The sequence below is a fragment of the Drosophila montana genome, unplaced genomic scaffold (assembly GCF_035044405.1).
Source record: "Drosophila montana isolate Dmon_TW-CO22-7 unplaced genomic scaffold, ASM3504440v1 contig_3257_1, whole genome shotgun sequence".
Classification (NCBI taxonomy): Eukaryota; Metazoa; Arthropoda; class Insecta; order Diptera; family Drosophilidae; genus Drosophila; species Drosophila montana.
Genome location: NW_026998140.1, coordinates 1,129,016 through 1,142,523, shown reverse-complemented (window position 1 = coordinate 1,142,523; position 13,508 = coordinate 1,129,016). Strand labels below are relative to the sequence as shown.

Genomic DNA, 13,508 nt, shown 5'->3' with positions numbered 1-13,508 from the left:
ACGTGTAATCAACCCACCCGTCGACCCCCACGCTGCCGTAAAAGTGGCTCACTGTAACCGCAAGAGAGAAGAGACAAGCAGCTGTGCGCTCCGTCTCTGTCTGCCTAGGCAAAAGCTTAGCTGTTGTTAGCTGGTCTAACTTTTTTCGTTGAGTGTAACCACAAATGAGACAACAACTCCACAGTCACACACTCACACACACACACACTTATAAATTCCCATGTGCTGGCCACTTGACAGTGCGCAGCGAAGGAGGCTCGTCGCATGTCAATGCTGCGCTGCGACTGCGCAGCTGGCACAAAACAGAGTAGAAACGAAGGCCAAATGCTTGACGCACAGCTTCGCTTGTTGCTGCGCATCTCTGTCGTCTGCCCAGGCAGAAGCTGCGCTGCTGAAAGCGGCTCAAACTTTTTTCTTTGAGTGTAACTACAAAAGAGACAACAGCTCCACACACATACGCACACGCACACACATGCGCATGTGATGGCCACTTGACTGTGCGCTGTGATGGAGGCTCGTCGCACGCCGCAAATGCGCAGCAGCTGCGCAGTCAGCTTTATATTGGCCAAACAATGTGAAATCGTGACCGAAGTGGCCTCCTCAAGTGGCGGACGTCGCTGCTGCTGTCGGCGTCAGCGTCAGCGTCGTTGCCGCTGTTCAATGCTGAGCACACACACGCACACGCGCACACGCACACTTTTGCATTGGAATTTTGCGCGTTTAACGTTAACAATTTATTTGCATTTTTAATTTTCATGTTCCTGTGCGTGCTTACACATATGCACGTGTGTGTGTGTGTGTGTGTAGATGAGAGCTGGTCACACTGCGTGGCAGAGTTTCACAGATTAAGATTCCGCGTGTGTCCACTTGGCTTCTATTTTAGGTCTAACTTGTTGCATGGCCAGTTGACCAGTTGACCAGCAGCCGGCGGCGGCGGCGGCAGCGGCTGCGGCATCGTTGTAATTCAAGTTAGCTACAAAAATAGAATCTTAATTTATTGTTGCCGCTTGTTGCACTGCCCCCCATACCCCATACCCCATACATGGACATATCATTTTCATTTTTCATGGTGGCGTCGTTGTCTATACTTATTGCCCTCCCATTTCCCATGTCCCATGTCCATATCCATCCGATCGACTAAAAAAACGTTTACAAGCCCCTTTTTTTAAACGAAAGTGAAATGTGTTTGTTGCCGATGCTGTTGTTGTTATTGTTGTTGTTTGTTGCGGCATTCTAGTATACTTGGCAGTTAAGTACGGTACACATTCGATAGGCTGAACTACAAGTAGACGCTTTCAAACTTTACAAGCGACAAGCTCAATAGAAGTTAGCTTTAAGATTTCGAGCTTACTAACTTATTAAAGCTACCTCGAGGAGAACTTAAAGCTACATTCTAGGTTTGCTAAATACAGTACACATTCGTTGCGGTGAACTACAGGTAGAAGCTTTTGAAGTCTTAAATGCTAAAAAATTTATCACATCTAAGCTTTCTAGTTACACATTTTAAGTTCGGTTTTTAATTTACCTAATGTACATAAGCTTTAAGTAAATTATTAGTTAATTAAACAAGCTTTAAGCTTTTGTTTTTCTTTGAGTAGTTAGGCTAAGTTTTCTTTGATTTACTTAAAACAATCAAAGCTCAATTAAAGTTATCTTGAGCCTGTACATTTTTCATTTGCCAAAGCTTTCGTCTTTAATAAAAAGCTTAGTTGAAAAATTCTATAAATTGTATAATACTAGATTTGATAAAAGGGAAAGGGATAATGTGGAGCTTTAAGCTCGTGAATTTACTTAACGCAACTTGATTGAGCTTGTGATTTTAAAGATTGTCATAATAATATTTATTTGACATAATGAATAGAAACTAATAATATATAATACTAATATTAAATAAATAATAATAAATTATAATACTGCAGAGTTTTAAGCTTTGAGTCAGCTTTCATAAACTCACTTAAAGCTATTTGTGCTTTAAAACTGAATATACATAATTTGTTTAAAATAACACTAATATTTGTGATCAATGTCAGTAAACGATCGCATGTTAATTAAATTGATTCATTATCTTGAAATATTTTTTATTAGTTATTTATTATCTTATTGAAATAGAAAAGCTTAAAGCTCAACATTTACTGTCTTTCGTGCTCATGGGAATGCGATCCCTAAACTTTACACCTTTTTATTAATTTGATGAATTTGTCTTTAACTTTGGTTCAACAATGCGAGTGCTGCCTGTTGGCCGGCTAGTACTATATTTAGAAACCGAAACTATGCGCCACAATTGCTAAGTAGAGCTTCGACTTTGACGGGATCTCGGAGAGGGGCGGGAACGGTGACTGGGAGGGGGAGGGGGAGGGGGAGTGCTGTTAATTATGGAGCCGCGGCGGTTAGTTTGGTATGCAGCATGATCCATGTAATTTATAAGTCTCAAACTGATATACAGTGGGCCACCCTTAAGGCGAACCGCTTAATTGCTTGCCTGACTTCCTATGGTATTTCCTAATTAATAAATGTTTTAAGCTTATTTTTATTAATAAATTTTACAATAGTTTGAGCTGTGACAAAGTGTTTTTGAATGTTGCAAAAAAAATTTACAAGCTCATGCTAATGAGAAGACAAACAACATTTATTTAACTTAAAGTTCCATTTTTTGATTGCGGGATTGAAAGCGATTTGAACAAATAAAATGTAAATAAAAAACGTGTTTTCAAAAAATACCCCCGCAGGTGGAACGTCACGTGAAGCGAACGCAGAGGTGCGGGAGGGGGAGAGGGGAGGGAGAGGTTGTTATTGTTGGTGACTCAGCGAGGCAGTTGCCCCAAAGCGATTCCATTTCAAAGTCCGCCGTCTCGAAGATAATACGAACAGCAAATGCCAAAAAAAGAAAAGAAAAGAAACAAACAAAATAAAGCTACAATCGAAGTTTAAATACCCTTGCAGACATATAGCAGATGTTTCCTATCGGATCTATATGCTATAGTCATTCACTGTTAAGAAGATTATATATTGGAAACATAGTAAAACTTGTTACCTAGCTTGGTTCCAGGTATCTTTTAAGGATAGAAAGCAATGTACACCCTTTTTTCTAGCGGAAACTTTATGATATAGTGTTCCGATGAAAAGATTTGACGAAATAGAGATTACTAGGGATATACATGATATAGTTATCCGATGAAAAGATTTGACTAATATGTTAGGGATCTACATGATATAGTGATCCGATGAAAAGATGTATCTGATATGTAAGGGAACTATATAATATAGGGTTCCGTTGAAAAGAAGTATCGATGAAAAGATTTGACTTATATGTTAGGGAACTATATAATATAATAGTCCGATGAAATATTAAACTTATGTGTTAGGGATCTACATGATATAGTCTTCTGATGAAAAGATTTGTATAACATGTTAGAGATCTTCATGTTATAGTTATCCGATAAAAACATTTAAATAAAATATTAGAGACTCATATGATATAGTAAGCCGAATAAGAGATTCTATTTATAGGTAATATAGTGGTTCAATGAAAAGATTTTACTTTTATGTTAGGAAATTACATGATATAGTACTCTGATGAAAAGATTTCAATTTTATCTTAGGTAACTACCTGATATAGTAATCCCAATTAAATGTATCTTATATGTAATTGATCTACTTAATAAAGTAGTCCGATGAAAAGATTTTACTTTTATGTTAGGGAACTGTTTCATATATAGAGATTAAGAGATATGCTATCTCTTTAATGTTGAGTAGGGTTAAAGTATTCGAAAAAATATAATAAATTTGTTCATATCATACAAAGCCAAGTTCTTAGCCGATTTCTCCAATATAAAAAAATAAATAAAATAAAAAATAAAATAAAATATAATTTATTATTTAGATACATAAAAACTGAAGATCATATGGGTGAAATTTCCTAAATATATCTTAAAAACAAATAATAAATGTAAAAATATTAATAGAAGAGTTTAAAAAACTAAAGTTGTGATCAATTATTCCTATGTTAGCTATATGATATAGTGACTCGATACCTTCGACTCTGATATAAATATATGTATATATAAATATACGAAGCTCAGAAACAGGTTTCATTAAGATAGCTTCACGGAGCGCCCAGTTAACATAGACAGGTAAATTGATGGATAGTTAGAACCCGACTTATCTATTAATCCCAATCAAGAAAATAAAAACTTAATTAGTTACAAAATGTTGAGTTCTGTGAAATGACAAAATTATAATACCCTTTGCAAGGGTATTTAAAAAATAAAAAAAAAAAACAACTGAGTTTTTTGATGCCCTTGACCATGTTTTACCGTTAAAAGAGCTGCAAAACAATTCAAACTAATCGCCAGACGTTTACCTCTACCTGGATAATAACTGAGTTCTTTTTTGTTTTTTTTTTTTGGTTTTTTTTTCGTGTTGATATAGAGTTTGACGCAAATGAGCAGATGTTTTTTTTCTAACTGTATTACAGGCCTTGTGTATTGGGTTTTGGGCTGGGAATATGACCCGGCGATGGCTATACGCATTTACCTGGCACGTTTCACAATTCGCTGTTCTTTTTCCTTCTTCTTCTTCTTCTTCACCCATCTTGTTTGTTTACGAAACTGGCGCACAAAGCAAAATCGAATATTCGAAAATTTAGTTCGAATTTGGTGGTTTGAAAAATACCCCATATTAAATGTACGGAATCGAAAAATACCCTATAATAGTGTGCATCATTAGATGTACAGGATTGCGAAATACCCTATAAAATTATGCATTAACATATGTACAGTATTGATAAATACCCTATGATTGTGTGAATTATTAGATGTATAGGATTGATAAATACCCTATGTAGAGTCTCAAAATGATGCATTTTTTATAATATGTTCACGATCTCTAAAAAGTATCTTGTGTATTGTTACGAGTTCAGGATTGAAAAATACCCTATACGAAATATAATTATATACATATTCAAAATTGAAATATACCCTATATCAAGTCCAATTATTGAGCATTTCCTATAACTTATTCAGAATCTCGAGAAATTATAAAAAAAATCTCCATCAAAAATACCCTAGTATTTGTCAATACAAAACTAAACAGATTATTTTCACAGATATCTAATTTGTCGTTATCGTTAATTATGAAATTAAAGATACTTTATCTATATATATAATTTTAGAAGTTACATGCCAAATTGGGTGACTCTGGCTCTTAAAACCTAAGAGATTAGCTCAAAAAACACTATTTCGATATCGATTTTTATCGATTGTTTGAAAATGGGGCAAGTTATCGATTAGCGAAAAGCAACTCGTACTGCGCGGCACTATGAGGATCTACGTTTAAAATTGCAAGTCTCTAGCTCTTATAGGTTCTGAGATCGACGCGTTTATACAATTGGATAGACAGACAGGCGGACGGGCAGAGGAACGGAGGGACGGACGGACGGGCAGGGCTAGATCGACTCCGCTATTGATGCTGATCAGGAATATATATATATGTTATGGTGTCGAAGATGCTTCCTTCTGCCTGTTACATACATTTAGACAAAAACAGAATACCCCTTTTACCCATTTACATTGGGTTCAGGGTATAAAATAATATCCTAAAAGCTTTGAATACATATCCAATATTATAATATATAAATCTTATAGCAAATACCCCTTATCCATAATTTACTCATAATAGCACAATTTTATAATACACCCGCTTTGGTCCATTGTATGCTCACAGGGTATGCACATGCAACACGAGAAGGTTCGAGCACGATCTTAACTACTTGAAAGATCTCTGGAACTTGTCGTAAATCGAACAGCAGCAAGCAACACTCGATATGTCAATTGTATCTAGATATAAAACACAATGCTTTTTTTCAAACAGTCTGTTTAGTGGCTAAGCGAAATTTTGGGTTTTGTAATACCTTATACACTGCATACACAGACACGGATACGGACACGGAATGCCCTATCTTTACGGGATCGCGGACACCAAGTTTCTGGTGAAGAAGAGCGTGATCAAGAAGAAAAAGAAGCTGAACGAATATCCGCCCATCAAGTTCCGGAATCATCCCCGGTACGTGGGTCACGTGAAATTTGATCGTAATGCCTGGCCCATTCAGTTCCGGGTCCAGCCCGATTCCCTTGTCGAGCTGTGCGTAAATGTTGTCGACAAATTGCCCCTGCCAACGGTTTATGAATGGAACGACATGGACATTCGGCGCTGGATCAAAAGCTATGGCTACCCACAGTATATGGTGAGTTTCCGGAAATTTTACCGGGTATCTAAGTTCCCAAACATTGCCCGAAACTCATTTGTTATGTTCATAATTTGATTCGAAAAGATCTAGTTCGAAACTTCGAGCGACTACTTCATTTAAAATAATATACTATATTTCTTCTGGTAATATAATTTCGAATAGATATAAATTTCGAATAGTATTTTAGTATTTTTTATAGAACCTTTTTTTCAATAAGATTAATTTCTAATATGATATTAGCAATCCTTTCTTAATTCAAACTAAATAAACTATGCTTCTTCTCGTAATATCATTTCGAATAGACGTAAATTTCTAAATGAACCTAAAGTATTTTTTAAAGAACCTTCCTTTTGAAATAATATAGAGCTGTAAATATGATATTAAATAGGGAAATCGTTTCTTAATTAAATATTTATGCGTAGTACTTTTTTTAAAAATATCGATAAATATCGATTTTCAGAATTGCTTTTTTAAGCATAACTCGAGAACTATAAGAGCTATATACACCAGATTTGGTATGTAGCTATATAAACATATATAAATTCTATAAACAATAAAACATATCATTAAGTATGGGAAATTTTCTTTCCAACTCAGCATAACTCGAGGATTATACGAGCTATGTATATACACCAGATTTGGTATGTAGGTATATATAGATATATATTTTATAAAAAATAAAACTTATCATGATTAAGTATAGGAAGTATTCTATCCAACTCAACATAACTCGAGAACTATAAGAGCTATATACACCAGATTTGATATGTAGGTATATATAGGTATATATTTTATAAAAAATCAAACTTATCATGATTAAGTATAGGAAGTATTCTATCCAACTCAACATAACTCGAGAACTATAAGAGCTATATACACCAGATTTGATATGTAGGTATATATAAATATATATTTTATAAAAAATCAAACTTATCATGATTAAGTATAGGAAGTATTCCATCCAACTCAACATAACTCGAGAACTATAAGAGCTATATACACCAGATTTGGTATGTAGCTATATATTATACACATTAAGTATAGAAAATTTTCTTACCAACTCCATAGAACACGTTCCGCGTGAACCTGATCTGGGGCAAGAAGCTGTTGCTGCTGGACGCTAATGCTTTGGCGGCGATGAATATCAAGAACTTTGAGCACATCAAGCATATTACGTACGGTATACGGATGTTGTTTCACTTCGAGCTGGCGAAATTCTCGCGCAACATCTCGCTGCCGGATGAGAATCCCAACGAGCTCTATTTGCTGTGGCACACACAAACGGGCGTCAACTATGATGCAGTGCGTCGCTCGGATCTGTTCCGACGCATGCAGCTGATACGGGAGCGTGCGCTCAATCTGGACCATTGGGACCTGCTCGAGATGTGGCTGCGCCGCGAGCGTGAACGCAAATACACGGAACTGATTGCGCTGGTGCCGCGTCGCCATATGTATCGCTGTCCCCAGGCGCTGGAGGTCGCTGCCAATCTAGAGTCGCAGAGCCCCGAGGATCCGATCTGTCATGTGTGCATCCCGCCCTGCGAGTGCCTGTGGCAGGCGCGGGATACCCGGCTGCCGTGGCGCATCAAATGCATCAAGCCGTCGGCGGTTTCGTTGCCGGCGACGCGCAGCAAATGGATCGCCCATCAGAATACCTGCGTCCATTGCATACCGCCGTGCGAGTGCCGTTGGCCGTCCCGTTATTATCTGACCGGCACGGTCATCAGGTGCCTGCAGCACAAGTTTCCCGAAAAGTTTGCGCCCATTTTCGATGAGCGCATCACGACGGTGGTGCGGCCCAGCCTGGTGGAACGTTGGACGCGCTTCTCGATTTGACACCGAATACCGAGTACCGAGCACCGAGTATCGAGTACAGAGTACTTCGAGTACTTTGCACACTACCCATCGAGTATTCGAGTACTTTGCACTCCTCCCGTGGAGTATTCGAGTACTTTGCACACTACCCATCGAGTATTCGAGTAGTTCGTACACCTCCCGTGGAGTATTCGAGTACTTTGCACACCTCCCTTGGAGTATTCGAGTACTTTGCACGCTTCCCGTGGAGTATTCGAGTAGTTTGTACACCTCCCGTGAAGTATTCGAGTAGTTTGCACACTTCACATAGAATACTTTCGATTGTAGTTCGCGTTGATTTGTCCCATTTACTTCCCCAAACATCAATAAAACGTATCTTTAATTGGAAAAGCCTTTAAATTGCATCGATTGCATCTGGATAATTGTCGCTGACAAATCGAATTGATATCTACACGTGTGCGCCCATATGTAGGTTAGCCAAGCCGTAAACTGGTCAAGTGCAACGACTATGCGATACCCTGTACACTCGAAAGAATGTTTTCTATTTCTACATTTTAGGAGGTTGAAATTAAAGTTAAATAATATGAAGTAGTGAATGTGGTTATTAAGTTTAGTTAGTTTAAGATTTTAATTTGTATTTTATAATCTATTAAACGCTTTTGTTAACTATCAATTTGATGACAGGTAAAAAAATATTCCTATTTATTTAAATAGAAATTCTAAAGTTCAATAGCATCTGCCGCCCATTTAAAAAGCCAACAACAAATAAAACTAACGCTATCTGTTCCGCTAATCATTTAGCAATTACAAACATTACACGGGCCCATCATACCCGCTCTGCCCCCCCTGCGCAATCAGGGCAACCGTAAAAGGTACAGCACAAAAATAAAACAAACAGCACAAAAATTTGAATTTTGCATCCCACGACGACGGCGACTATAACAACAACAACAACAGCTAAAGCAGCGGCGTCGGCGGCGGCGGCAGCGACAGAAGCAGCACCAACACTTGAACGCGATCCATTGTAAAAACAGCCCCATTGAACCGAGCGCCAATGCTGTCAGCGTCAGCTACGGCGTCTGCGTCAGCGGCAGCGTCGACGTCAACGGCGCTGGCGTCGCCTGCTCGCAGCAAAGAAAAAGCGGCTGTCGCGCAGGCAACATTTTCAGTTCAGTTCCAACAATCGGAGTGTCAAGCAGCTGGCAAAGGCGCAGGCAAAAAGCGGACGAAACAAAATAGAAGCAAAGGCAAAGAGCCAGAGGCGCAACTCAGCCGCCGCCGTCAACTGTTCGAAAATTTTCTGGTCGAAATCGTATCAAGAAAATTAGCTTAAAATTAAATGTTGCCTGCGCATGCGCTGCGCTCAAAGTGCTATTCAAAAATAAAACAAACAGCTGCCGCACAAAATTTTTGAGAATAAAGCAAAGTTTTTCAAGAAGACCGACAAAATAAAAAGCAAAGGAGAAGAGATAAAAACAGCAAACGTAAAACTACTGTTATGTACATTTAATTGGTGTAATACAACGCGTGTGTGTCTCTGTGTGCGTGTCTGTGTGAGTGTGTGTGTGTGCATTTTGGCGCTTACATATATACGCATATATGTAAGTGCGACAGTGACAAAAAAAAAACAAAAAAATCCTTCACAAAAAAAACGCGCGTGAATTTTTTGTTGTCGCGCATTCTGTTTTGGAAATTGTGTGAATTAACTGGAAAATAATTAAATTGTACAAAAAATTGTGCCAATTACAGAGTTTGCTGTAAACAGTTCACATTTTTAATCATCCTCAAGTTCAAGGTGAGTGCCAAATATAGACAAATATATATATTTTTAAATTTGTCAAGATTTCCAGGAAGTCGATTTTTTTGCGACTTTTAAGTGGGGCAGTTTTTCAATACTTTTGCATATAAAGAATTTGCTTAATTAGTGTTAAAATCGAAAGTTTTTTGTGTAAGTTCTTTTTTTATTAAAAGGTGTTTTAATGGTTTGAGTTTTTGGGAAGTGTTTTAAAAAATATGTATTAAAAAAATATATTAAAAATATTTTAAAAAATACAAAATGCAAAGTAACAATAATAATAATAATAATAGAAAGTAAAAATGGAGGATAAACGTATTTTAAACAAAATATTATTTATTTAAATTATTATTTAAGGAAGTTCAAATAAATTTTTCGGAAATTAGCACCTTTAAATAAAAAACGTGATTAAAAATAAAAAAAAAATATTTGAATATCTTTTAAATCGCAATAATAGTTATAAATTCTAAAAAAATATTTTAGTAAGTTTTTAAGAACGCAAAAAGTGAAAAAACGTTATCAGTTTTTATATTTTCAAGGGTTATATATAAAACTGCGAGCGCTTTTGATATATTTTAGAAAAGTTAAAATTTTTAAGTTTATAAAAAGTAAAATATTTTTGAATTCAAATAAATGTTTTAAATAAAATATTTAAGTGCGTTTTTTAAAAGTAAAGTAAAAACTTTAAAAGAAGAATTTAAGTAAGCTTTTTAAAATTAAAATAAAAAAAGTTTAAAAAAAAATATATATTCAATTTAATTTAATTCAATTTAAATTTAATGCAATTTTTAATACATTTTCAATTGAACTTCTATCAATAAATAAGCTTTTGTGGGCTGAACAAAGCTTAAATTGCAATTAAGATAAGATAAAGTTTGCAGAAATTTCAATTAAATACGATAACAAAAACTTTTCTTTTGAAAGCGCATTATCAAGAAAAGTATCTTAAAGATACGCCTCATGAAAGTGTAAATGTAATGCCAGTAAAAGTTGCAGGAGATTAAGATGCGGCTATTTTCGGGAAAAAAGAAAAATACTTATCCACAGATAGATATAAGTATTTATATATATATAGATGGGGTCGCCGAGACTTAGTCAGCAGATGACGTACGATTTGAATTGGGCAGACGATTGCCTGAATATTCGCATATAGAGACATACAGACATATGTCGTATATAGCCAATGCACAAGGCACACAATTGTACAATTGTATATTTAATTACAAGCACATCGAATGAGAGACTCCGCATTTTATGCGGCTAATAACATGGCAACACGCTGAGCAACAATCATGTCTAACAAGGACAACGACAGTTACATATAGCCATAGCATATAATACAAGCAAGAGTGCTCGACTAGCAGATACCCTGAACCCAAATAAATCCCCATGATGCGCTCTTTATGCAGATGCTGTATTAATCCTTTCCTCAATCCCACACAATGGGAAATGTGTTCCCGATTGACTTCGGTGTGTATAGTCCGATCTTTCTAAATTTTGCTGCGCTTCAACATATCATAAAAAAGTGTGTGTATACCAAAGCGCAAGGCTCTATCTATTAAAGGGAGCTTTTTCTCAATTTAGGGGGGAATGAGGGAATGTATCAAAAAATTGAAATATTATAAATTTTTTTTATGCCTTACGAGGATATATATATACTGTCTGTCTATCTCTTCGATTTTCAAATAAAACCTAAAAAACCACTCGTCAAACTCGAATTGTATCGATACTAGGAAAATGGAAGAAGGTATCGAAAAAATGTGCTTTAAATTAGTGGGAAAGAAAAGAAATATTCAAAAATCAAAATATTTTAAGATCCGACAACTTAGACACCCATTTCAGCTCTTCTAATATTCGAATTATGCCAAAAAAACAATATCGATTTTTATCGATAATATGTAAATGGGATAAAATATCAAAGAAAAATATTATATACATATATTATATATCTTAAATTAGGGTAGAACGTGAAAAGGTTTTAAAAAAGTAAAACTTTTGTAAAATCTGTTTAACTATACGAGAATTTATGTGCCTCGAAATAATATGTAAATGGAAGAAGATATCGAAAATATGGAGAGGAAATATCCAAAAATCATTCCATTCGATAACTTAAATTCCTCAAAGATAATTTCTATCGATCAAATGTTAATGGAAGAAGATATCGAAGAGAAATTACAGACGAACAGACGGACTTGACAAGGCGATGCCTCCTGTTGCCTGTAACACATATACCCTTCATACCCTTTGTACCCACTTTGGGTTTGGGGCATAAATATATGGTTAGATGTTTGTAACCGGCCCACAAACATGGGCAATTGTGCTTGGTTTGTTGCCAAATATTTGCGCGCTATTCAAATTGACTTTGTTGACTGTTGCTTTGGATAATACATATGTTTACTGGCTGCGGTCGGTTGCTAGGGCCGAACTTAGAACTTGACACTCATTATTATGCAGTCTGGACTTAAACATGTGCACTCCAACAAAAATTTGCATACTTGTGCACTGAGCGAAAGAGTAGAAATTTCAATAAAGTGACTGGCAGAATTTCACAAAGTTTGATTAATTCCTTGAGCTGGCTGATAAATTAATTCATTTGGAAATTTCAAGAAGGCGAAATACAGTGGAAAATAGGGGCTGCGATGAGGAAGGGGGAGGAAGAAGGAGTTTTAAGATTTGAAACCTTTTCACATTCATGAGCTCAGACTTGAGCCTGGCCAGAGCAGATGCCAGCTTGAAGAATTATTATATCCAGAAGTTATTATATCTTAGTGCCTTAAGCTAAATTTATAATTTCCTTCGGATGAATTCTTATAGCCAGAAGATATTTTATCTTAGTTCCACATTGCCTTTAGCTAAATATATAACTTCCTCTAGTCCTAGTCCATTTCTTCGGATGAATTCTTATATCCAAAAGTTATTATATCTGAGTTCCATATTGCCTTAAGCTAAATTTATAATTTCCTTAAGTCCTAGTCCATTCCTTCAGATGAATTCTTATATGAAAAAGTTACTATATCTTAGTTCCATATTGTCTTAAGCTATATCTCAGATATGCCTAAACTTGTCGCTTCCTCTTCCTCCTACTCCATTCCTTCCCAACTTTATCTACTCTATAGTTCTTCAGCTTGTTCGACTGCACTTGGAGCGACAACAGGTGTGATTTATCAATGGCGCCAGCAAAGGTATCAGAGATAACAATTATATTAATGGATTTGTGGTACTTATATATAGGGGTCTACTTTATATTTAGTGCTCGATTGTGATTTTAGGCGGCAGAGACAACCTATTCACGATAAGCAGCTCGATTAGACTTTGCCTGGGATTACTTTTGGCATTTCATATCTGAATAGTTAGTTTTATGAATGAGCAGCCCGTTCGTTCATTCGTTCATTCTATCATGTGCCTCGGCGTTATCTACGAGCTTCCTTTTGGCTGTGAGTCACCTTCTTTTTCACCTTTCGAGTCGAGTATCTGTTTTATCTGTTTGCACTGGCAACCACTTTCAATATGCTATCAAGCACGTTTCGGGTCACAGTTGGCGAACACGAGACGAGACGTGCGAGATAGCGATAAGATAAGATAAGATTTTCATTAGCTGCGAGTCTATAAGTTAAGACATGCACATCACATGATATCATTACCATAAATCATATA

The 13,508-nt window shown here is 36.2% G+C and overlaps 1 protein-coding gene across 1 annotated transcript; it reads left to right on the top strand.

Annotated features, from left to right (window-relative positions):
* Positions 1-5,902: 5,902 nt before the first annotated feature.
* Positions 5,903-8,449, top strand: LOC135433989 (uncharacterized). The gene is made up of 2 exons (XM_064690312.1): positions 5,903-6,241; positions 7,313-8,449. Exons 1-2 carry the CDS (start codon positions 5,948-5,950, stop codon positions 8,078-8,080), a joined length of 1,062 nt encoding a protein of 353 aa, XP_064546382.1. The 5' UTR covers positions 5,903-5,947; the 3' UTR covers positions 8,081-8,449.
* The last annotated feature ends 5,059 nt before the right edge of the window (positions 8,450-13,508 follow it).